The 22,412-nt window shown below is 46.9% G+C and overlaps 2 protein-coding genes across 4 annotated transcripts in view; one reads left to right on the top strand and one right to left on the bottom strand.

Annotated features, from left to right (window-relative positions):
• SSTR2 (somatostatin receptor 2) overlaps positions 1 to 22,412 on the top strand; it is a 44,595-nt gene that overhangs the window by 4,193 nt on the left and 17,990 nt on the right. Inside the window, exons 3-5 of the mRNA XM_038757146.1 lie at positions 653 to 847; positions 1,245 to 1,346; positions 1,437 to 1,622. Of these exons, the coding sequence (XP_038613074.1) occupies positions 653 to 847; positions 1,245 to 1,346; positions 1,437 to 1,622 (483 nt within the window). The remainder of the gene's footprint in view (positions 1 to 652; positions 848 to 1,244; positions 1,347 to 1,436; positions 1,623 to 22,412) is intronic.
• The window catches only part of SLC39A11 (solute carrier family 39 member 11), a 296,134-nt gene that overhangs the window by 256,705 nt on the left and 17,017 nt on the right, over positions 1 to 22,412 (bottom strand). Inside the window, exon 1 of one of the 3 annotated variants that reach the window (XM_038757083.1) lies at positions 614 to 1,758. The exons of the other annotated variants lie outside the window; for them this stretch is intronic. The gene's annotated coding sequence lies outside the window, so the exon portion shown is untranslated. Of the gene's footprint in view, positions 1 to 613; positions 1,759 to 22,412 lie in introns of those variants that run through there. 3 annotated transcript variants of the gene reach the window in all.

The raw sequence follows: 22,412 nt of genomic DNA, 5'->3' as shown, positions 1-22,412 counted from the left end.
ATTGGCAACATATAGAGACAGTCCCTACCCAACAGTGGGCTCACAGTCTAAAAGTGGCAAGAGCCCGGGCTTTGGAGTCAGAGGTCAGGGGTTTGAATTCCGCTCCACCGCTTTTCACCTGTGTGACCTTGGGCAAGTCACTGGTCGTGTGTTGCCCCCAGCAGTTAGAATAGCACACAGTAAGTGCTTAAATGCCATTATTATTATTATTATTATGAGAGGAGAGAGTCACTGTGGCCAATGTCAGTCCACATTCATTTATACACTCAGTCGATCATATTTACTGAGCACTTACTGTGTGCAAGTAGTTGGGTAGGGACTGTCTCTATATGTTGCCAATTTGTACTTCCCAAGCGCTTAGTACAGTGCTCTGCACATAGTAAGCGCTCAATAAATACGATTGATGATGATGATGATGATACTGTACTGAGTGCATGGGAGCGAGCACTACAACAAAAAACAGACACACTCCCTCTCCCCAAGCAGCGCACACCAGTCCAACCGGTCAGAACCGCCCCTTCCCTCCTCCCAGCCTCCAGGTTGTTCCATGTAAGCCCCCTCCCCGCAGGACAGAGCTCCCAAAAGTTCTGGAAGGAGAGAAAAACCAACTCACTAAAGTGCCCCTCTTATGCCCCCACTTGACTTCCATCAGCCAGAGCCCGCCTGCAGAGACACTGCTCCTTGCTCGTGCTCCTTGTTCCTTCTGCTCTTGTCACGTGCTCCTTGCTCCTTCTGCTTCTGGCACCTGCTCCTGGCTCCTTCTGCTCCTTTCAAGTGGTCCTTCTGTTCCCTGAAAGTCCTCCTTGCTCCTTCTGGTCCTTGCAAGTGCTCCTTCTGCTTCTTGCAAGTGGTCCTTCCTCCTTCTGCTCCTGGCAAGTGCTCCTTGGTCCTTCGACTCCTTTCAAGGGGTCCTTCTGTTCCCTGAAAGTCCTCCTTGCTCCTTGCAAGTGGTCCTTCTGTTCCCTGACAGTGCTCCTTGCTCCTTCTGCTCCTTACAAGTGCTCCTTGCTCCTTTCAAGTGGTCCTTCTGTTCCCTGAAAGTCCTCCTTGCTCCTCCAGTCCTTGCACGTGCTCCTTCTGTTCCCTGCAAGCGCTCCTTGCTCGTGCTCCTTCTGTTCTCTGAAAGTCCTCCTTGCTCTTTCAGCTCTTTGCAAGTGATCCTTCTGCTCCTTGCTCCCTTCTGCTCCTTGCAAGTGATCCTTCTGTTCCCTGAAAGTCCTCCTTGCTCCTTCTGCTCTTTGCAGGTGCTCCTTCTGTTCCCTGCAAGTGTTCCTTGCTCCTTCTGCTCCTTTCACGTGGTCCTTCTGTTCCCTGAAAGTCCTCCTTGCTCCTTCAGCTCCTTGCAAGTGCTCCTTCTGCTCCTTGCTCCTTTCTGCTCCTTGCAAGTGGTCCTTCTGTTCCCTGAAAGTCCTCCTTGCTCCTTCTGCCCCTTGCAGGTGCTCCTTCTGCTCCCTGCAAGTGCTCCTTGCTCCTTCTGCTCCTCTCAAATGCTCCGGGTGGTTGGTTTAGCTGTGGTCGTTGGGCTGCTGCTGAGGCTGGTGCTGCGTGGGGCAGATACTTCCTGCTCGTCCTCCGCCGCGTCCACGTGTCGCCGTCGGGCTCCGGGCCCCGCCCCCTTTTCCGTCCGGAGCCAATCAGAAAGGCCGCTCCGAAAATTCTCGGGTTCACGTGCCGCGGACCCAAAGCAAGGCCGCCGGGCGGGCGGGCGGAATTCCGTCAATCCTATTTATGGAGCGCTTACTGTGTGCACTGGACTAAGCGCTTGGGAAGCACAAGCCGGCACCATATAGACGCCCAACAGCGGGTTCACAATCTAGTAGGGGGAGACGGACAACAAAACAAAACATAGTAACAAAATAAAATAAATAGGTACAACCCGTGAGCCCCACGTGGGACAGTCTCATCCCCTTGTATCCCCCAGTGCTTTGCACATAATAAGCGCTTAACAAATGCTATTATTATTATTATTAAAATGGGAATTAAAACTGTGAGCCCCACGTAGGACAATCTCATCACCTTGTATCCCCCAGCGCTTAGAACAGTGCTTTGCACATAGTAAGCGCTTAACAAATGCTATTATTATTATTATTAAAATGGGAATTAAAACTGTGAGCCCCACGTGAGACACTCTCTTCACCTTGTATCCCCCAGCGTTTAGAACAGTGCTTTGCACATAGTAAGCGCTTAACAAATGCTTTTATTATTATTATTAAAATAGGAATTAAAACTGTGAGCCCCACGTGGGACAATCTCATCACCTTGTGTCCCCCAGCGCTTGGAACAGTGCTTTGCACATAGTAAACGCTTAACAAATGCTATTATTATTATTATTAATAAAAAATGGGAATTAAAACTGTGAGCCCCACGTGGGACAATCTCATCACCTTGTGACCCCCAGCGCTAAGAACAGTGCTTTGCACATAGTAAGCGCTTAACAAATGCTATTATTATTATTATTATTATTATTATTAAAATGAGAATTAAAACTGTGAGCCCCACGTGGGACAATCTCATCACCTTGTGTCCCCCAGCGCTTGGAACAGTGCTTTGCACATAGTAAGCGCTTAACAAATGCAATTATTATTATTATTATTATTATTATTATTATTATTATTATTATTATTATTAATAAAATGGGAATTAAAACTGTGAGCCTCACATGGGACAATCTCATCACCTTGTATCCCCCAGCGCTTAGAACAGCGCTTTGCATGTAGTAAGCGCTTAACAAATGCTATTATTATTAAAATGGGAATTAAAACTGTGAGCCCCACATGGGACAATCTCATCCCCCAGCGCTTAGAACAGTGCTTTGCACATAGTAAGCGCTTAACAAATGCTATTATTATTATTACAAATAAAATAGAGTAATAAATACGTACAAACATATATACAGGTGCCCTGACTTTCTCCCTTTAGTCATCTCCCCTCCCAGCCCCACTGTGTTTATTCATTCATTCATTCAATCGTATCTATTGAGCGCTTACTGTGCGCAGAGCGCTGTACTAAGCGCTTGGGAAGTCCAAGTCGGCAACATATAGAGATGGTCCCTACCCAACAGTCATTCATTCAGTCAGTCGTATTTATTGAGCGCTTACTGTGTGCACAGCACTGTACTAAGCACTTGGGAAGTACAAGTTGGCAACATAGAGTCGCAGTCTAGAAGGGGGAGACAGACAACAAAACAAAACATCAACAAAATAAATAGAATAAATATGTACAAATAAAATAGAGTAATAAATATGTACAAACATATATACAGGTGCCCTGACTTTCTCCCTTTATTCATCTCCCCTCCCAGCCCCACTGTATTCATTCATTCATTCAATCGTATGTACTGAGCGCTTACTGTGTGCAGAGTGCTGTGCTAAGCGCTTGGGAAGTACAAGTCGGCAACATATAGACACCCAACAGCGGGCTCAGTCTAGAAGGGGGAGACAGACAACAAAACCAAACATATTAACAAAACAAAATAAATAGAATAAATATGTACAAATAAAATAGAGTAATAAATACGTACAAACATATATACATAAATACAGGTGCTCTGACTTTCTCCCTTTATTCATCTCCCCTCCCAGCCCCACTGTACTTATCTTTGTTTGGGCCGGAATCATCCTATTCCATCGCATTTATTGAGCGTTTACTCTGTGCCATTCATTCAATCGTATTGAATGAGCGCTTACCACGTGCAGAGCACTGCGCTAAGCGCCTGGGAGAGCACAAATCGGCAACAGATGCGGTCTCTACCCACTGCTCTAAGCGCTGGGGGAGATACAAGAGAAGCAGGTTGCTCAGTGGAAAAAACCCGGGCTTGGGAGTCTGAGGTTGTGGGTTCTAATCCCGGCTCCGCCGCTTGTCAGCTGTGTGACCTTGGCCAAGTCACTTCACTTCTCTCTGCATCTGTAAAATGGGGATTAAGACCGTGAGCCCCACGTGGGACAACCTGATTACGTGTCATCCCCCCACCCCAGCGCTTAGAACAGTGCTTGGCACATAGCACTTAACAAATGCCATCATTATTATTACAAGGTAAGCAGGTTGTCCCACGTGGGGCTCACAGTCTTAATCCCCATTTTACAGATGAGGGGACTGAGGCCCACTGAACAATAATAATAATAATGGTATTTGTTAACCGCTTACTATGTACCAAGCACTGTTGCAAGCCTTGGGGTAGATACAAGGTAATCAGGTTGTCCCACGTGGGGCTCACGGTCTTAATCCCCATTTTACAGATGAGGGGACTGAGGCCCACTGAATAATAATAATAATGGTATTTGTTAAGCGCTTACCATGTGCCCAGCACTGTTGTAAGCACTGGGGTAGATACAAGGTAATCAGATTGTCCCACGTGGGGCTCACAGTCCTAATCTCCATTTTACAGAGGAGGGAACTAAGGCCCAACAAAGTTAAGTGACTTGCCCAAGGTCACTAAGTGCTTGGAAAGTACAATTCAGCAATAGATACAACACCCGCCCACACGATGACAATTGTAGTACTTGTTAAGCACAAGCACTGTTATCAGCTCTTGGGTAGATAAAAGGTAATCAGGTTGTCCCACGTGGGGCTCACGGTCTTAATCCCCATTTTACAGATGAGGGGACTGAGGCCCACTGAATAATAATAATAATGGTATTTGTTAAGCGCTTACCATGTGCCAAGCACTGTTGTAAGCACTGGGGTAGATACAAGGTAATCAGATTGTCCCACGTGGGGCTCACAGTCCTAATCTCCATTTTACAGAGGAGGGAACTAAGGCCCAACAAAGTTAAGTGACTTGCCCAAGGTCACTAACTGCTTGGAAAGTATAATTCAGCAATAAAGAGACAACCCCTGCCCACAAGATGACAATTGTAGTATTTGTTAAGCACAGCACTGTTATCAGATAAAAGATAATCAGGTTGTCCCACGTGGGGCTCACGGTCTTAATCCCCATTTTACAGATGAGGGGACTGAGGCCCACTGAATAATAACAATAATAATAATAATGGTATTTGTTAAGAGATTACTATGTGCCAAGCACTGTTGTAAGCACTGGGGTAGATACAAGGTAATCAGATTGCCCCACGTGGGGCTCACAGTCCTAATCTCCATTTTATAGAGGAGGGAACTAAGGCCCAACAAAGTGACTTGCCCAAGCTCACTAAGTGCTTGGAAAGTACAATTCAGTAATAAAGAGAGACAACACCCGCCCACAAGATGACAATTGTAGTACTTGTTAAGCACAAGCACTGTTATCAGCTCTTGGGTAGATAAAAGGTAATCAGGTTGTCCCACGTGGGGCTCACGGTCTTAATCCCCATTTTACAGATGAGGGGACTGAGGCCCACTGAATAATAATAATAATGGTGTTTGTTAAGAGATTACTATGTGCCAAGCACTACTGTAAACGCTGGGGTACATACAAGGTAAGCAGCTTGTCCCACGTGGGGCTCAGAGTCTTAATACCCATTTTAGAGATGGGGGGACTGAGGCACAGAGAAGTGAAGTGACTTGCCCAAAGTCACACAGCAGACTAGTGGCAGAGTGGGGATTAGAACCCATGACCTCTGACTCTCAAAACCAGGCCCTTGCCACTAAGCCATACCGCTTCTTAAGCCCTGTTACATCCCAGTCACTTAATGAGTGACCCAAACTGGTGACCTGACCCAGGCAATTGATGGTTCTGGAGAGTTGGCAAGGTTCTTCACCTCTCATTCATTCATTCAATCGTATTTATTGAGCGCTTACTGTGTGCAGAGCACTGTACTAAGCGCTTGGGAAGTACAAGTTGGCAACACATAGAGACGGTCCCTCCCCAACAGCGGGCTCACAGTCTAGAAGGAGGAGACAGAGAACAAAACAAAGCAGATTAACAAAATAAAATAAATAGAATAAATACGTACAAATAAAATAGAGTAATAAATACATACAAACATATATACATATATACAGGTGCTGCGGGGAGGGGAAGGAGGTAAGGCGGGGGGATGGAGAGGGGGAGAGGAAGGAGGAGGCTCAGTCTGGGAAGGCCTCCTGGAGGAGGTGAGCTCTCACTAGGGCCTTGAAGGGAGGTTGAAAGGAGCGTAACCCTGACCCAAAGAATTCCTCCCAAAGTGCAACATAATCTAGCGGATAATGCAGTGTTGATATTGACAAACCACAACCAGTCATTATGACTTGGGTACACAACTTTACACTAACTCAAACAAAAACAACAAACTGCAGCACTGATATTGACAAATATCAACAGTCATAATGACTAGCCTACTCAACTTACACTGACTCAAACAAAAAAACAAAAGGCAGTATTGACATTGACAAATAGCAGTCATTGTGATTAGTGTACTCAACTTTACACTAAAACAAAAAACAAAAGGCAGTATTTACATTGACAAATAACAGCAGTCATTACGACTAGTGCGTGCAACTTCACCCTAATCCAAACAAAAACAACCCCGGAAAAACCCCCAGGTGTTTTCTATATCTTGATTGCTGATCTAGCCTCAATGCTATTGTCCAAAAGTGGTTGGGTTAATTTGAGTTTTCTTTCAACAAGCTCCAGAGATCACAGTGGAACTTGGGAAGCAAAATGACTTAGCCTATTAGTAGTAGATAATGGATTTCTTCATATTACATTTTATTGAAACCGTAACATCCGCAGGGCCTCATCATTTGATTCAAGCAGTGTAAAATATGCCCTGTCACTCAAAAGAAGCGTAATTAGGATACTTAGGATAAAGGCAGGTGTTAGGAAGATCAAATGGTTTCAGCTCAGGTGTGAAAGCACCCTTGGATTGCTTTTGCTACTAATAATAATGATGGTACTTGTTAATAGCTTATTTTTGACCAAGCCCTCACTATATTAAGAGCTGGGGTAATAATAATAATAAAAATAATATTGGCATTTTGTTAAGCGCTTACTATGTGCAAAGCACTGTTCTAAGCACTGGGGGAGATACATGGTGATCAGGTTGTCCCATGTGGGGCTCACAGTCTTCATCCCCATTTTACAGATGAGATGAGGTAACTGAGGCTCAGAAAAGTTAAGTGACTTGCCCAAGGTCACACAGCAGGGATTCGAACCCATGACCTCTGACTCCAAAGCCCGTGCTCTTTCCACTGAGCCATGCTGCTTCTCCACAGCAGTAGATACAAGATACCTGGGCTGGACACATTCGTTTGTCCCACACGAGGACTCACACTGAGTAGAAGAGAGTAGGACTTAAATAATAATCACGGTATTTGTTAAGTGCTGCTATGTGCAAGCCACTTGTACTAAGCACCATGGCTCAGTGGAAAAAGCCCGGGCTTTGGAGTCAGAGGTCATGGGTTCAAATTCCGGCTCTGTCAATTGTCAGCTGTGTGACTTTGGGCAAGTCACTTAACTTCTCTGGGCCTCACTTACCTCATCTGTAAAATGGGGATTAAGACTGTGAGCCCCACGTGGGACAACCTGATCACCTTGTAACCTCCCCAGCACTTGGAACAGTGCTTTGCACATAGTAAGCACTTAATAAATGTCATTTAAAAAAAGCAAATTGGGTTAGACACAGTCTCTGTCCCATGTGGGGCTCACAGTCTCAATCCCCATTTTCCAGATGAGGTGATTGAGGACCAGAGAAGTGATTTACCCAAGGTCCCACAGCAGATAAGTGGCGGAGTCGGGATTAGAACCCATGACCTTCTGACTCCCAGGGCCAAGCTCTATTCATTACACCTTGTAAAAAGTCCACTTCACCATCGTAAAAAGGGCTGAGTGTTTGATACATAGTAAGCACTTAACATACACCACAATTATTATTCTAATCAATCAATCAAAGGTGTTTATTGAGCACCTATTGGTAGGACCCAATCCATTTTTTTTTTTAGTTCTGCAGCTTGGATGCCATGCTGGACTTCACACTGACTCTTTTATTTTTTAATAATATTTCTGAGGCGCTCACCATGGGCCAGGCACTGTGCTAAGCCCTGGGGTAGAGACACGGTAATCAGGTTGACCACAGTCCCTGTCCCTCATGGAATTCACGGTCTTAGTCTCCATTTCACAGATGAGGCAACTGAGGCCCAGAGAAGTGAAGTCACTCACCCAAAGTCACACAGCACACAGATTAGAACCCAGATCCTTCTGACTCCACAGGCCCGTGCTTTATCCCCAAAGGCCACACTGCCTGGGAGGGAAACCAGTGGGGTGCTTATGGGTCGCCCCAAAGAATCTCTCTAGGATTATGCCAGATTGGTGTCTTTCCACGAAATGGCAACTATGACAACACATCGTTTAACCGTGATAAAGTTTAATCTTTTTGCCCGATATTCGGAGGGGATGTAGGCCAGGAGTAGAGGCGTCCTGATCACCCAGAAGTTCCCGTTTCGGGGGTCGGGCCAGGGGAAAGACACCTGGGGAGACGGTTACCTCCCTCCTGTTGCCCGGATCCAGTTTGTACACTATTTTTGAGTGAAATTCTTATTTCCAACCCCAAAACATCAGCAACCGCAGGATGGTCAGCATTGCAGTCAGTGAAACAATGAGAAAGAATAAAACGGACTGAAGAGAAGCAGCGTGGACTATCCCACCCTCGTCAGGTGTGTGCTTTATTTAGAGAAGCAGCTCGGCTCAATGGAAAGATCACGGGCTTTGGAGCCGGAGGTCATGGGTTCAAATCCCAGCTCTGCCACATGTCTGCTGTGTGACCTTGGGCAAGTCACTTCACTTCTCTGAGCCTCAGTTACCTCATCTGTAGGATGGGGATTAAGACTGGGAGCCCCACGTGGGACAACCTGATCACCTTGTATCCCCCCACAGCGCTTAGAACAGTGCTTTGCACAGAGTAAGCGCTTAACAAATGACATCATTATTATTTATTTATTAGTAGAGACAGCACCGGCCTGGGAGTCGAAAGAATCTGCCACTTCTCTGCTGGGTGACCTCGGGCAAGTCGCTTCACTGGGCCTCAGTTCCCTCATCTGTAAAATGGGGATTAAGACTATGAGCCCCACGCGAGCTATGGACTGTTTCCAGCTTGATTAGCTTATATCGACCCCAGCACTTAGTACAGTGCCTGCCTTAACAAATGTCAGAAAAAGAAGAAATGTTATTCAGGGGGACTGGGGCAGGGAATCCAAATTTCCCAGAATCTTCCTTCTCCGCTTCCCTGCGCTAAGCCAGTGCAGCGATATGGAGGTCAAAAGGAAAAGAATAAACAGAGGGGGGATTTATCCTATTTGCTCCTTTTCCGCTGCCTAATCCTGGATCTGTACTTTAAACCATAATTTAATCTTTATTAAACTTTTATTAGACTCAAAGTGCAACATCTCACTATCAAATAATTGAGAGATGGTAATACGATTGTGAGTCTTTGCAGGAGGCCGTCGAACTGGAATCTTGTTCTGTTGACTCCAGTAGTTTTCCAACTTTGGTGAAGAATTTGTCTGATTTGAATAGGAAAGCAACCCATCTCTCAGTCTAGAAGGAGAAAAGCAATCTGCTTTTTTTCCTTCTAAAAGTTGCCCAGAAACAATATAATGCCTTCTGAACTCCTGCCAGGAGGAGTGCATAAAAGTGGTAAAGGATTAAGCAATACCAGTTGAGCTCACTGTGGGCAGGGAACGTATCTGCTAACTTTGTTGCACTGTGCTCTCCCAAGCGCTTAGTGCAGTGTTCCGCACATAGCAAGTGCTCAGTAAATACCACTGATTGATTGATACCTCAGTTGGCTAAATCACAGGATCGATATAATAATAATAATAACTGTGGTATTGTTAAGCGCTTATTATGTGCCATATGGGGCTCACAATCTAAGTGTTCTAAAATTGTGAGCCTCCCAAGGGATAAGGACCACATATAATTCCTGCTTGTGTATTTTCTCTCAGCACTTACAACAGTGCTCTACACAAAGAAAGCACTGAATCAATACTATTAAAGCAGCGTGGCTTAGTGGAAAAGAGCCCGGGCTTGGGAGTCAGAGGATGTGGGTTCTAATCCTGGCTGTGCCCCTTGTCAGCTGTGTGACTTTGGGCAAGTCACTTAGCTTCTCTGTGCCTCAGTTATCTCATCTGTAAAATGGGGGTTAAGACTGTGAGCCCCACGTGGGACAACCTGATTACCTGGTATCTACCCCAGCGCTTAGAACAGTGCTTGGTACGCAGTAAGTGCTTAGCAAATACCATCATTATTATTATTAGTCTACTAATCTAAATCTAAGTAATAATAATATTAAACATTACAGTATTTAAGGGCTTACTATGTGCCAAGCACTGTTCTACACATTTGGGATATACAAGGTTATCAATGTGGACACAGTCCCTGTCCCACATGGGGCTCACAGTCTAGGTAGAAAGGATTACAGTTTAATCCCCCATTTCCACAGATGAGGGAACTGAGGCACAGAGAAGTTAAGCGACTTGCCTGAGGTGGCACAGCAGGCAAGTGGCAGAGCCGGGATTAGAACCCAGCTCCTCTGATTCCCACAGCCCCTGCTTTTTTCACTAGACCGCGTCGCTTCTCAGTCGAACTCATCTAAAGTACGGCTGTACTGATTACATAGGAAGGATATGACGTGCGCCACAATTACTACTCCAAAAGCAATTGAGCAAATTAAAAGAGAAATCAGACTGCAAGCAAGAATGATATGTCTAAGTGAGAATGAATATTGAAAACTCGCTGCCTCGTTCCCCCGACTCTGATGTTCTCCTTCAGGCTTACTGCTCCCTGGGTGTTCTAAAGATCGTTTTAAATGAAGCATTTACTCTTCAGCAATCCACACTTCATTATTCAAGGGTTTATTGATCCGATTATCTAAGGCCCTGTCCTTCCCTCTTTTTCCCCACTTACTGCCAGAGGGCAAGTGGAGGGGAAGAGATGTACAGCAAACCAGCCCCAATTATATCACTTGGTAACAAGAATAGAGTTGTAAATTTTCTTTCAGCTCTCCCCAATCCTGCCTTACCTCAGTGATTTCTTACAACCACCCATCCCGTACAATTTGCTCCTCCCACACCAATCTAGTCACTGCGGGTCGATCTCATCTATCTCACCACTGGCCCCTCCCTCACATCCTCCCTCTGGCCAGCCCACCACTCAAGAAGCAGCATGGCCCAGCGGCTAGGCCTGGAGCCTGGGAATCAGAAGGTCATGGGTTCTAATCCTCGCTCCGCCATTTGTCTGCTGGCTGAACTTGGGCAAGTCATTTCACTTCCCTGGGCCTCAGTTACCGCATCCGTCAAATGGGGATCGAGCCTGGGAGCCCCACGTGGGACAGGGACTGTCCAACCTGATTGGCTTGTATCCACCCCAGCGCTTAGTACAGTGCCTGGCACATAGTAAGTACTTAACAAATACCATCTTAAAAGCCAACCTGAAAACCACGTGTCCTTCAGGAGGCCTTCCCCTTCTAACCCCTCACTTCCTCCAGATCTCCCTTCGCACTTGAGTTTGCCCCCCTTAAGCACGATATTCACCCCACCACGAGCTCTGTAATGCTTGCGTCCACATCCCTAATTTATTTTTGATTTTTGATTGTGATTATGATTGATTTTAATGCCCGCCTTCCCCTCATGACCGTAAGCTCGGGCACAGAGAGGGTACGTGATTTGTCCAAAGCCACACGGGAGTCGAGTGGCAGTCGGGATTAGAACCCAAGTCCCCTGACTCTCAATCCTGTGCTCTTTCCCCTAGGAGATCCTGCCTCCCTACAGTGGGGACCCCAGGGTTTTTTTTTTTTTTCAGCAACAGCTGCCGATGAGGAGAGGATCCGACTTTCAGTTGGGTAGTGGTCCCCACTACCTTTCCCTCTCCCCTTCCTGACCAGACCCCTCCCCGGCCCCTTCACCATCATGTTGGCAAACTCCCAGCCCATCAGCGATTGATCTGAGCAAACAGGAGGCTGTGAGATCAGATCTGCCCGGCTCATAACTAATAAAAATGATTGCAGAGCACTTGGCAGAGATTAAGTGCTCCCTAAGTACTCAATTGTCATGATAATAGTCCCTGACAGTCCCTAAAGGGGGGACTCCTGGCAAGATCCGGCACACTGCTTTGTTGGGAATTCTGGTTTCTGTCAGCCGTTGCCCTTTCTGAAGTAATGAATATGGTTTTCTGGAGCTAAATATTTCTGACAGGTCCTCTGTCCAACGAGGGCATGGTATAGATGGTCTTACTGGGGTGCCCCTGGGCTTCACTGTCAGAGATGGGGTACCTCTGCCTCATCGTCTTCTTGACGACAACTTTCTTGATTTCCCCGGCTGCTTCTTCCCCTCGTCCCTATTTAAACTCTTTTCCTCTTCAACGGCCAGTCCTCTGACCCTCTTTCCCCTTTCCTTTAGCTCCCTTCCAATTTCTCCTCTTATTTCCCCCTCCCACACCCCCTGGATACTACATCCCAGGTCTCTATTCACTCCAGAAAGGGCTGGGATGGGGACTAGGACTTCCTCTCCAGTTGGAAGCTCATCGGGTTATATTCACCTAGAGGGGCTAGGTCACTGATGAGTAAATTCTGATCCTTGTCCACAACAGTGAGGGTCCTAGCCCCATCTCATTCTCCCAAGCCTGGCATTCCTCAAAGCTGGGTGAAGATCAAAGAGGAGGAGGAGGGTGAGGATGGAGGAGGAGGACAAAGAAGATCAGGAGGAGGAGGAGAATGAGGAGGAAGAGAAGGAGGAGAGAAAGAGGAGGAAAAGGAAGAGGAGGAAAAGGAGGAGAAGGAAGAGGGGGAGGAGAAGGAAGAGGAGGAGTATTACCACAGGAATTACTAGTGGCCTAGTGGAAAGAGTCAGAAGACCTGGGTACTAATCCCAGCTCCACCACATATCAGCTATGTGACCTTGGGCAAGTCACTAACTTTCCCATCAACTCCCTCATCTGCAAAATAGGAATTCAATCCTATTCTCCCTCCCACTTAGGCTGTGAGCCCCAAAGGGGATGTGAGCTGTCTCAAATCCAATTATCTTGTTTTTACCCCAGTGCAGAGTATAGTGCTTGGCATGTAGTAAGCACTTAAAAAATACCACATTATTATTCCTATTCTTTAATGGTATTTAAAGAATACTACATGTCAGGCATTGTTCTAAGCGCTAGAGTACAAGCTAATCAGGTTGCACACACTGCATGTCCCACATGGGGCTCACGGTCTTAATCCCCATTTTCCAGCTGAGGTAACTGAGGCCCAGAGAAGCGAGGTGACTTGTCCAAGGTCACAGCCGGGATTAGAACCCAGGTCCTACTGACTCCCAGGCCTGCAGTCTATCCACTAGCCACACTGCTTCCCGGCAATAATTATTATTATTATGACTTCCTCGTAGGCGATTCAAAAGGAAGAGGAGGAGGAGGAGATGACAAATTTCTTCAGTGCCTGGCGGCCTTGGCCGGAGACAGATTTTTTACTCAAGCTCTACATTTCCCTTTTGAGTGGGAATGTTCATTCATTCATATTTATTGAGCCCTACTGTGTGTAGAGCACTGTATTAAGTGCTTGGGAAAGTACAACATAATAATAAACAGTGGCATTCCCTCCCCAAAGCGAGCTTACAGTCTGAGGAGTCAGATGGTGGAAAGAGACAGAGACAGACATCAATGCAAATAAATACAATTAGAGGTATATGCAAAAGGGCTGTGGCGCTGGGAGGGGGGAGAGCAGCATGGCTCAGTGGAAAGAGCCCGGGCTTTGGAGTCAGAGGTCATGGGTTCAAATTCTGGCTCCGTCAGTTGTTCAGCTGTGTGACTTCGGGCAAGTCACTTAACTTCTCTGTGCCTCAGTTACCTCATCTGTAAAATGGGGATTGAGCCCCCTGTGGGACAACCTGATCACCTTGTAACCTCCCCAGCACTTAGAACAGTGCTCTGCACATAGTAAGCGCTTAATAAATGCCATTAAAAAAGGGCAAAGGGAGCAAATTAGGGTGATGCAGAAGGGAGGGGGAGATGAGGAGAAGTGGGGCTTAAGCTGGGAAGGCCTCTTGGGGGAGATGTGGGAGTAAGGCTTTGAAGGGGGAGGGAGTCATTGTCTGTTGGATTGGAGGAGGGAGGGCATTCCGGGACAGAGGCAGGATGTGGGCCAGGGGTCGGCTGCACCCCTCAGTCGCCCACACCCATTCATTCAGACGTATTTATTGACCACTTACTGGGTGCAGAGCACTGTACTAAGCGCTTGGACAAGCCGCCCCTCATCACCTGCATGTCCCCGACCTGCTCCACTCGTTCCGAGCCGCTCCAGAATGTTTAGGATGTGGGCCAGGGGTCAGTGGCAAAATGGGTGAGATGGAGGCACAGTGAGAAGGTTAGTACTGGAGGAGCGAAGTGTGCGGGCTGGGATGTAGAAGGTGTTGTCTCAGGGTGCTGCCTTGGTTGTCGGATGAGAAGCTTGTCACTTCAGCCACGGGGAGCAAAATGCCAACGTGACCCTGTGCTCACGGGCTTGGCTGCCTGCCTACCTCCCTCTGCCCAAGGCTGCTGGCTCCCAAATCTTCTGTCATCCCCATGAGGGACAGGGAATGTGTCCAACCCAATTTGCTTGGATCCATCCCAGCACTTAGTCCAGGGCCTGGTACACAGTAAGCACATTAAAATAACCACAGTTGTTATTAGGGAATATAGATGGAGAGAGTCAGCCAGTCAGTCAAGAAGTGCAAAACAAGCAAATGAAGCATTCCCTGCTCGCAAGGAGCTTCCACTCTTAGGGACACAGACATAGAAGAATTTATATTGTACTCTCCCAAGTGCTTAGTACGGTGCTCTGCACATAGTAAGTGCTCAATAAATACGATTGATTGAGGATGGAGTAGAGTAGGGGCCAAAGCTACCTTCTCCAAGGCAGTGTGTTGGCACCTGTCTCCATGTTTTGTTTTGTTGTCTGTCTCCCCCTTCTAGACTGTGAGCCCATTGTTGGGTAGGGACCGTCTCTATATGTTGCCAACTTGTACTTCCCAAGTGCTTAGTACAGTGCTCTGCACACAGTAAGCGCTCAATAAATACAATCGAATGAATGAATGAATGAATGAAATAGTGCCCATGTGACCGTTGGCTTTCGGCAAAGAGTTGAATTTAAGAGAGACCAAAGTTGCCTTATGATTTTTCGATAGCAGGATGCAGTGACCTTTAATTCCGTGTTTATTTGGAGGTGACCTTTAAGAAATGATGAGTAAACATAATACATTTCAAAGGAATAAATTAAATCATGCAAATGTTTTCCTGTTGGAAACTGTGGCAGAGTAAGAAAGAGGAGGTTTTACCATGTACCCTGTCCATTAGATTAAAAATTGGGTGGAGAGTCCTTTTTTCTATATAGTATTTGTTAAGCGCTTACTATTTGCCAGGCATTGTACTAAGCACTGGGGTGGATATAAGAAAACTGGGTTGGACAATCCCTGCCCCACATGGGGCTCAGAGTCTTAATCCCTGTTTTACAGATGAGGGAACTGAGGCCAAGAAAAGTGAAGTCACTTGCCCAAGTTCACACAACAGACAAGCGGCAGAGCCAGGATTAGAACCAGGGCCCTTCTAACTCTCAGGCCCGGGCTCTTTCTGTTAGGTGAAGTGCCAGCCAACAACAGCCCTGATAAACTGTAAACTCCTCGTGGGCGGGACACACGTCTACCGACTCTGTTGTATGGTTCTTTCCCAAGCATTTCGTACAGTGCTCCGCACACAGTAAACGCTCAATAAGCACCACCGATTGAAAATCCAGGGGCTCCACGGCAGGAACAAACAGCAATGGGTACTAGATGCCTCGTGCTTTGCTTTCCAGTTTGGAACTGGGCATAGGGCACCGTCTTATACAACCCAATGAAAAGAGAAATAAAAAGATAAACTGCTTCAAGGAAATGGTTACCATGGTTACCAGGCCCTCCGGAGTCACCCAGCCGTCTTCTGGCCGCAGCTCCGGTGCAGATGAGTCAAAGAGCCTTGAACTCGGACCTCGGCTTCCTGGCACGGGGTCCTGGATTTGAACCCCTCAGTGGAGGGATTTTCAACTCCCGCAGATAATGTTCTCCAACCCCTGCAAACGTTCCTCTCTAATCTCAATCCCTCGATTTCTTTTTCGGGAAGGGGAATGTGTGGACTCAATTCCGAGCTCTGGGTGGTGAAGATTCCAGGCTGACCAGTTAACCTGGCTCCAGCTGAGGACCCCGTGACTGAAGTGAAACTCATCGTGAGGGTTTAATGACTGGACTCCAAATGCCCGGCGCTACTCAGTTTATTACCTGTAGGCCACCACCTGTGTTTCTAGTAGCCTGGGGGAAGCAGTTCATCACATCACCCTGCTGAAAGGGTAGGCTCCGATGATGCACCGGGTCACCAATCAAGAAACCATATCACCAGATGATCAGCCAAATGGGCAACTACATCACGAAGACAAGTGCTGAGCTCCCATGACGCACCAGGTCAGCCAAGGAGGCAACTATGTCCCCAAGACGAAAGTGTCAATCAAATGTATTTTTCAAGGGCTTACTACACGCAGTGCACTGAACTAAGCACTTGGGAGAGGACGCTACAACAGAGTTGGTAGACACGTTCCCTGCCCTCAGTGAACTTCCAGTCTAAAGGGGGAGACTTTCACCAAGATGAAAAATTCAGGCTTCCATGCATCATCAGTTCATTTAACGAGGCAACTTCATCTCTATGAGGAAAGCGTCAGGCTCCCATGATTTAATGAAGCAACTCTGTCACCATGACGAAAGTGTCAGATTCCCATGACACACGTGGTCATCTAACAAGGCAACTCCATCATGAAGAGGAAAGTGTCGGGCTCCCATATGCACCTGGTCATTTAACGAGGGCTTCATCAGGGCAGGCCTCTTGGAGGAGATGTGACCTTAATACTGTTTGGAAGACGGAGGGACCAGTGGTCTGGTGTCTATGCAGAGGGAGGGAGTTCCAGGCTAGGGGGAGGAGATGGGAAAGGAAGGGGTTGGTGGTGAGATAGAGGAGAATGGGCCACTGTGAGCAAATTGGCTCTAGAGGAGCCAAGTGTGTGGCCTGGACTGTAGTAGGACATAAATAATGTGAAGTAGCAAGGGGCGAGTTTCCCCTCACAATCCCATATCAGAACTCCATGGGCTTAAGGGAGCTCGCTCCATTTAGCCCCATTACCAGCCAACTCCACGCTGCTTCAGGCTGACCACAATGACTACCAGATTCCATGGGGTCCTAGCACTCATGAAATCTCTCTCTCATTTAGGATAGATCAATCAATCAGTCGGTCAATCAATCAATTGTATTTGTTGAGCACTTACTGTATGCAGAGCACTATACTGAGAACTTAGGAGAGTATAATATAACCGACTTGGTAGACACATTCCCTGCCCACAACAAGCTTACAGTCTAGAGGGAAGCCAGACATAAATCTGAATGAATAAATTATAGATATGTACGGACATGATGTGGGGCTGACGGAGGGGTGAATAAAGGGGGCAAAGCGGGGCGATGCAGAAGGGAGTGGGAGAAGAGGAAACAAGGAGCTAGTTCGGGAAGGCCTCTTGGAAGAGACGGGCCTTCAATAAGGCGTTGAATTGGGGGAAAGTGAAAGTCTGGCAGAGAGCAAGAGGAAGGGTGTTCCAAGCCAGAGGCAGGACATGGGCGAGAGGTCGGCGATGAGACAGATGAGGTCAAGGCAAGGCGACTTTTAGACTGTGAGCCCATTGTTGGGTAGGGATCATCTCTAGACGTTGCCGACTTGTACTTCCCAAGTGCTTAGTATAGTGCTCTGCACACAGTAAGCGCTCAATAAATACCATTGAATTGAATGAATGAATGAGTAGGCTGGCGTTAGAGGAGCAAAGTGTGCGGGCTGTGTTGTATAGTAGGAGGGTAGCGAGGTGTGGTAGGAGGGGGCAAGGCGGTGGACTGCTTTAAAGCCGATGGTGAGGAGTTTTTATCTGAGGTGGAGGTGGATGAACAACCACTGGAGGTCCTTGAGGAGTGGGTAAGGAAATCTGGGACACCAAAACCCCCAGCCCGGACTCAAAACAAATCCATGGCAGGAGGAACCATCTGAAATCCATAAATGCCACCAGCCGGGCCATTATTTTGGAAGTCGGGGATCAGGAAAGATGGTGAAAAGAGAGAAAATGATTCTTCCTTTTACGTTCCACTCATCCACCAGATGATTTGGTTCAAGAAAGGCTTTTCGCCGCTCCCGACAATTTCTTGTTTAAAGAGAGATTGCCACCCAAGGCTGTTCTGAAAGGGGACCTTTAGAGAAAACCTTCTTCTGCTGCTGCCTATATTGCTTGGAAAAACACTTTGTCAAAAAGAGCAATTTATTGTGGAACGTGAGTTCTCTACCTCTGCCCTGGCGATTTTTATTACAGACTCCATTTGCATGGAAACAGGATTTGTTGTTTGTAGCAAAACATTTCTTATTTATTCCCTCCGATGGAACCTTATGTCTCAGGGAGACCACTGACCTTTCCCAGTGACGAGGAGATGCTAAGGGAGGAAGCAGTTGTAGTAATTGTGGTGTGTAAGCATCTATTACAGTACCCTGACTTCCTCTGTTTAGTCATTCCCCCCTCCTAGCCCCACAGCACTTGTGTACATATCTGTAATCCATTTTATTTATTTATATCAATGTCTGTCTCCCCCTCTAGACTGTAAGCTCGTTGTGGGTGGGGAAAGTGTCTGCTTAATGTTGCAAGTGCTTACTACAGTGCTCTGCTCACAGTAAATGTTCAATACATACAATTGAATGAATGAATGAATGAATGATCACAGGCATCTTAATCCATCAATCAATTGATCAGTGGTATTTACTGAGAGCTTTCTGAGTGCCAGGGGAAGAAAAGAGAAGGGGAGGGTGAGAAGAAAGGAGAGAGTTGAGAGCAAGAAGAGAAATGGAGAGAGGAAAGACAGGGAGGAAGGAAATTAAGGGAAGAAGCTTCTTACCTAGTGGAGAGCCAGATGCTAAAATAGATAGCCACTGACAGAGGCAGGGCTACTAACAAACCCAACACCAAAGAAGCAGTGAGACCTACTGGATAGAACATGGCCCTGGGGGTCAGAAGGACCTGGGTTCTAGTCCCGGCTCCGCTCCTTGTCTGCTCTGTGAACATGGGCAAGTAGCTTCATTTCCCTGTGCCTCTGTTCCCTCATCTGTCAAATGGGGATTAAGAATTGAGCCCCATGTGGGACAGGGATGGGGTCCAACCTAATCACCTTTTCTTTACCCCAGTATAGTGCCTGGTGCATTGTAAGTGTTATCAAATACCATTACAAACAAACCTCACAACAAGTCTGTTCGAATTCAATAACTCCAAGGCCTGATCTCATAAGGGCATTTTAGGAGACGAAACAAATTATGTATTATGAGCAGAAACGCCTTCCAGACCTACAAAGCTCATTAACCCCCAACTTTTAGCCAGTAAGAAATAGAGAACAGATGCTATTTTGTTCCCAGGCAAGAAACCAAAGGGCCCTCCTGCCGGAGAAACGGAGCCAGAGAGGGAACGTGCAAAGACACAAAGGAAGAGCTGGGGCTCAGGTCCTAAGGAGAATCTGTCACAGCAGGGCTCTCTGGCTGCAGAATGGAAGCAGGGTTTGGGGGTGGGGGTGGGCGTGGGGATGTGGGTGGCGGGGAGAAAGGAGGGTTGATGGGGGTGTCTCTCTCCCCCCCACCCCTGCCACCGCCACCACACGCACGTCATTCCATCTGCTCTCCTGCCTCGGGCTTCGTCATCCACACCGTTAGGAACCAAGCCTGGCACCCTGTCCATGGAACAAAGGAACGCCTCAGCTCCCTTATTTTGTCACTTCCAAAGTGGCTTTGCATCACTTGTGTCAGGCACCGTATTAAGTGCTGGGGTAGATACAAGCTATCACGTCCTTACCATCCGCTTTGAAGCCCTCAATCCCCTTGCCCCCTCCTACCTCACCTCGCTACTCTCGTGCTCCGACCCAGCCCGCGTACTTTGCTCCTCCAGTGCCAAGCTTCTCACTATACCTCGGTCTCATCTAGCTCGCCGCCGACCTCTCGCCCATGTCCTGCCTCTGGTCTGGGACACCCTCTCTCTTCATATGCTTTAGATGATCACTCTCCCCACTTCAGAGCCTTATTAAAATTCCATCTCCTCCAAGAGGCCTCCCCCTACTAAGCCCTCATTTCCTTTTCATCATCATCATCAATCGTATTTATTGAGCGCTTACTGTGTGCAAAGCACTGTACTAAGCGCTTGGGAAGTACAAGCTGGCAACATATAGAGACAGTCCCTACCCAACAGTGGGCTCACAGTCTAACAGTCTAAAAGTCTCTTCACCCACTTCCTTCTGCGTCGGCCATGCACTTGGATTTGCACCTTGTATTCACCCTTCCCTCAGCCCCACAGCCCTTAAATACCAATCTGCAATTTATTCATATCAGTATCTGCCTCCCGTCTAGCAATCAATGGTAATAATAATAATAATAATAATGGCATTTGTTAAGCGCTTACTATGTGCAAAGCACTGTTCTAAGCGCTAGGGGAATACAATGTGATCAGGTTGTCCCTTATGGGGCTCACAGTCTTAATTCCCATTTTACAGATGAGGTAACTGAGGCACAGAAAAGTTAAAGTGACTTGCCCAAAGTCACACAGCTGACAAGCGGCGGAGCCACTTGGTATTGACTAAGTGCTTGGGAGAGTATGATACAACAGAATTAATGAACTTCCAAGTGGTTTTTATGGTCTTTAAGTGCTTACTATATGTCAGGCACTGTAATAAGTGCTGGAATAGATACAAGATTATCAGATTGGACACAGTCCTTGTCCCACACAGGGCTCACAATCTTAATCCCCATTTTACAGATGAGGGAACTGAGGCTCAGAGAAGTGAAGGGTCTTGCTTAAGATCACAAAGCAGTCACATGGCGGGTCCAAAATTAGAACCTAGGTCCTTCTGACTCTCAGGTTCTATCCATTAGACCACGCTGCTTCTTGCTTAGTATAGTATTCTGTACATAGTAAGTACTCAATAAATACCAATGATTGAAAAAGTCCTATAGCACAGCCCTGCTCCCTAAAATCATTGGCCTCCCAGATAAGGACCTGCAAAATTAGTTCTGGCTTTTCCCTCCCAGCCCAATCCTCCCCATCTCCCTAAGCTCGGAGAACACTGAATTGTCTGACTGTAGCAGACGCGCCTCCCCACCTGCCCTCCGGGACTCCTCCCAAGACACAAATAAAAATTGAGTAGAAGGAAGCCGAGCATATTAAATCCCCTGCCTTATTTCCCACTAGGCACCACCCGATTTCTTTTGGTCCTGGCCCGTGGGTCAGTACCAATTTTCAGGGCTTAGGAGAGAAATAATTATATTCTGTGCCAACCACTGGGGTAGATGCAAGGTAGTCATATGGGATGACCGTCCCACCTGGGGCTTTCAGTCGAAGGGGGCGAGAGAACATGGATTTTATTTCCATTATACTACTGAGGAACTCTTAGGCACAGAGAGGTTAAGTGACTTTCCCCCAGCACACTGAACCTCGATCTCATCTATCTCACGGCTAACCTCTCGCCCACGTCCTACCTCTGGCCTGGAAAACCCTCCCTTTTCATATCTGACAGATAATTCCTCTCCCCATCCTTCACAGGCTTACTAAAGGCATATAATAATAATAATAATAATAATAATAATAATATTAATGGCATTTATTAAGCGCTTACTATGTGGAAAGCACTGTTCTAAGCGCTGGAAAAAATATAGAATGCTTCACAAATTTGAACGTCATCTCCTTCAAGAGGCCTTCTCTGACTAAGCCCTCCTTTCCTCCTCTCCCAAAACCTTGACTTTTTCCCTTCATTCATTCTAGCCCCACAGCACTTATGCCCATATCTGTAATTTATTTATTGACATTGTCTGTCTTCCCCTTTATTACTGTAAACTCAGCGGGGGCAGGGAATGTGTCTGTTAATTGTTACACTGTATGCTCCCAAGCACTTAGTACAGTGCTTTGCACAGAATAAGCACTCAATAAATAACGACTGACTGACACTGGGGACAAGTGGCAGAGGCGGGATTAGAACCCAGGTCTCCTGACTTTCAGTCCTGGGCTCTATCCTGTCGGCCACAGGAATGTAAAATTTTTTATGGCATTTGTTACTTTGTTCCAGGCACCATACTAAGTGCCGTGGTAGGTGCAAGCTAATCAAGTTGGATAGAGTCCATGTCTCACATGGGGTTCACTGTCTTAATCCTCATTTTCAGATAAAGTAAAGGAGGCCCAGGGAGCTGAAGTGATCACACAGCAGACAAGTGGGAGGAGCCGCGATTAGAACCCAGGTCTTTCTGATTCCCAGGCCCGTGGTCTATCCACTAGGCCACACTGCTACTCGATTAGAGGCATATCTAGTTCTGACAAACTGAGGAATTGAGCCAAACAGATTGATCGGGTCAGGCGACGCTGCTGTTGTCCTTGCAACGTCCTGGTGGTGGTCAAAGATGACCACCAGCAGTGACCTGGGAATATGT

The sequence above is a fragment of the Tachyglossus aculeatus genome, chromosome 15 (assembly GCF_015852505.1).
Source record: "Tachyglossus aculeatus isolate mTacAcu1 chromosome 15, mTacAcu1.pri, whole genome shotgun sequence".
Taxonomy (NCBI): Eukaryota; Metazoa; Chordata; class Mammalia; order Monotremata; family Tachyglossidae; genus Tachyglossus; species Tachyglossus aculeatus.
Note: the sequence above shows the minus strand (reverse complement) of the source record. Positions and strands in the feature narration are given on the sequence as shown.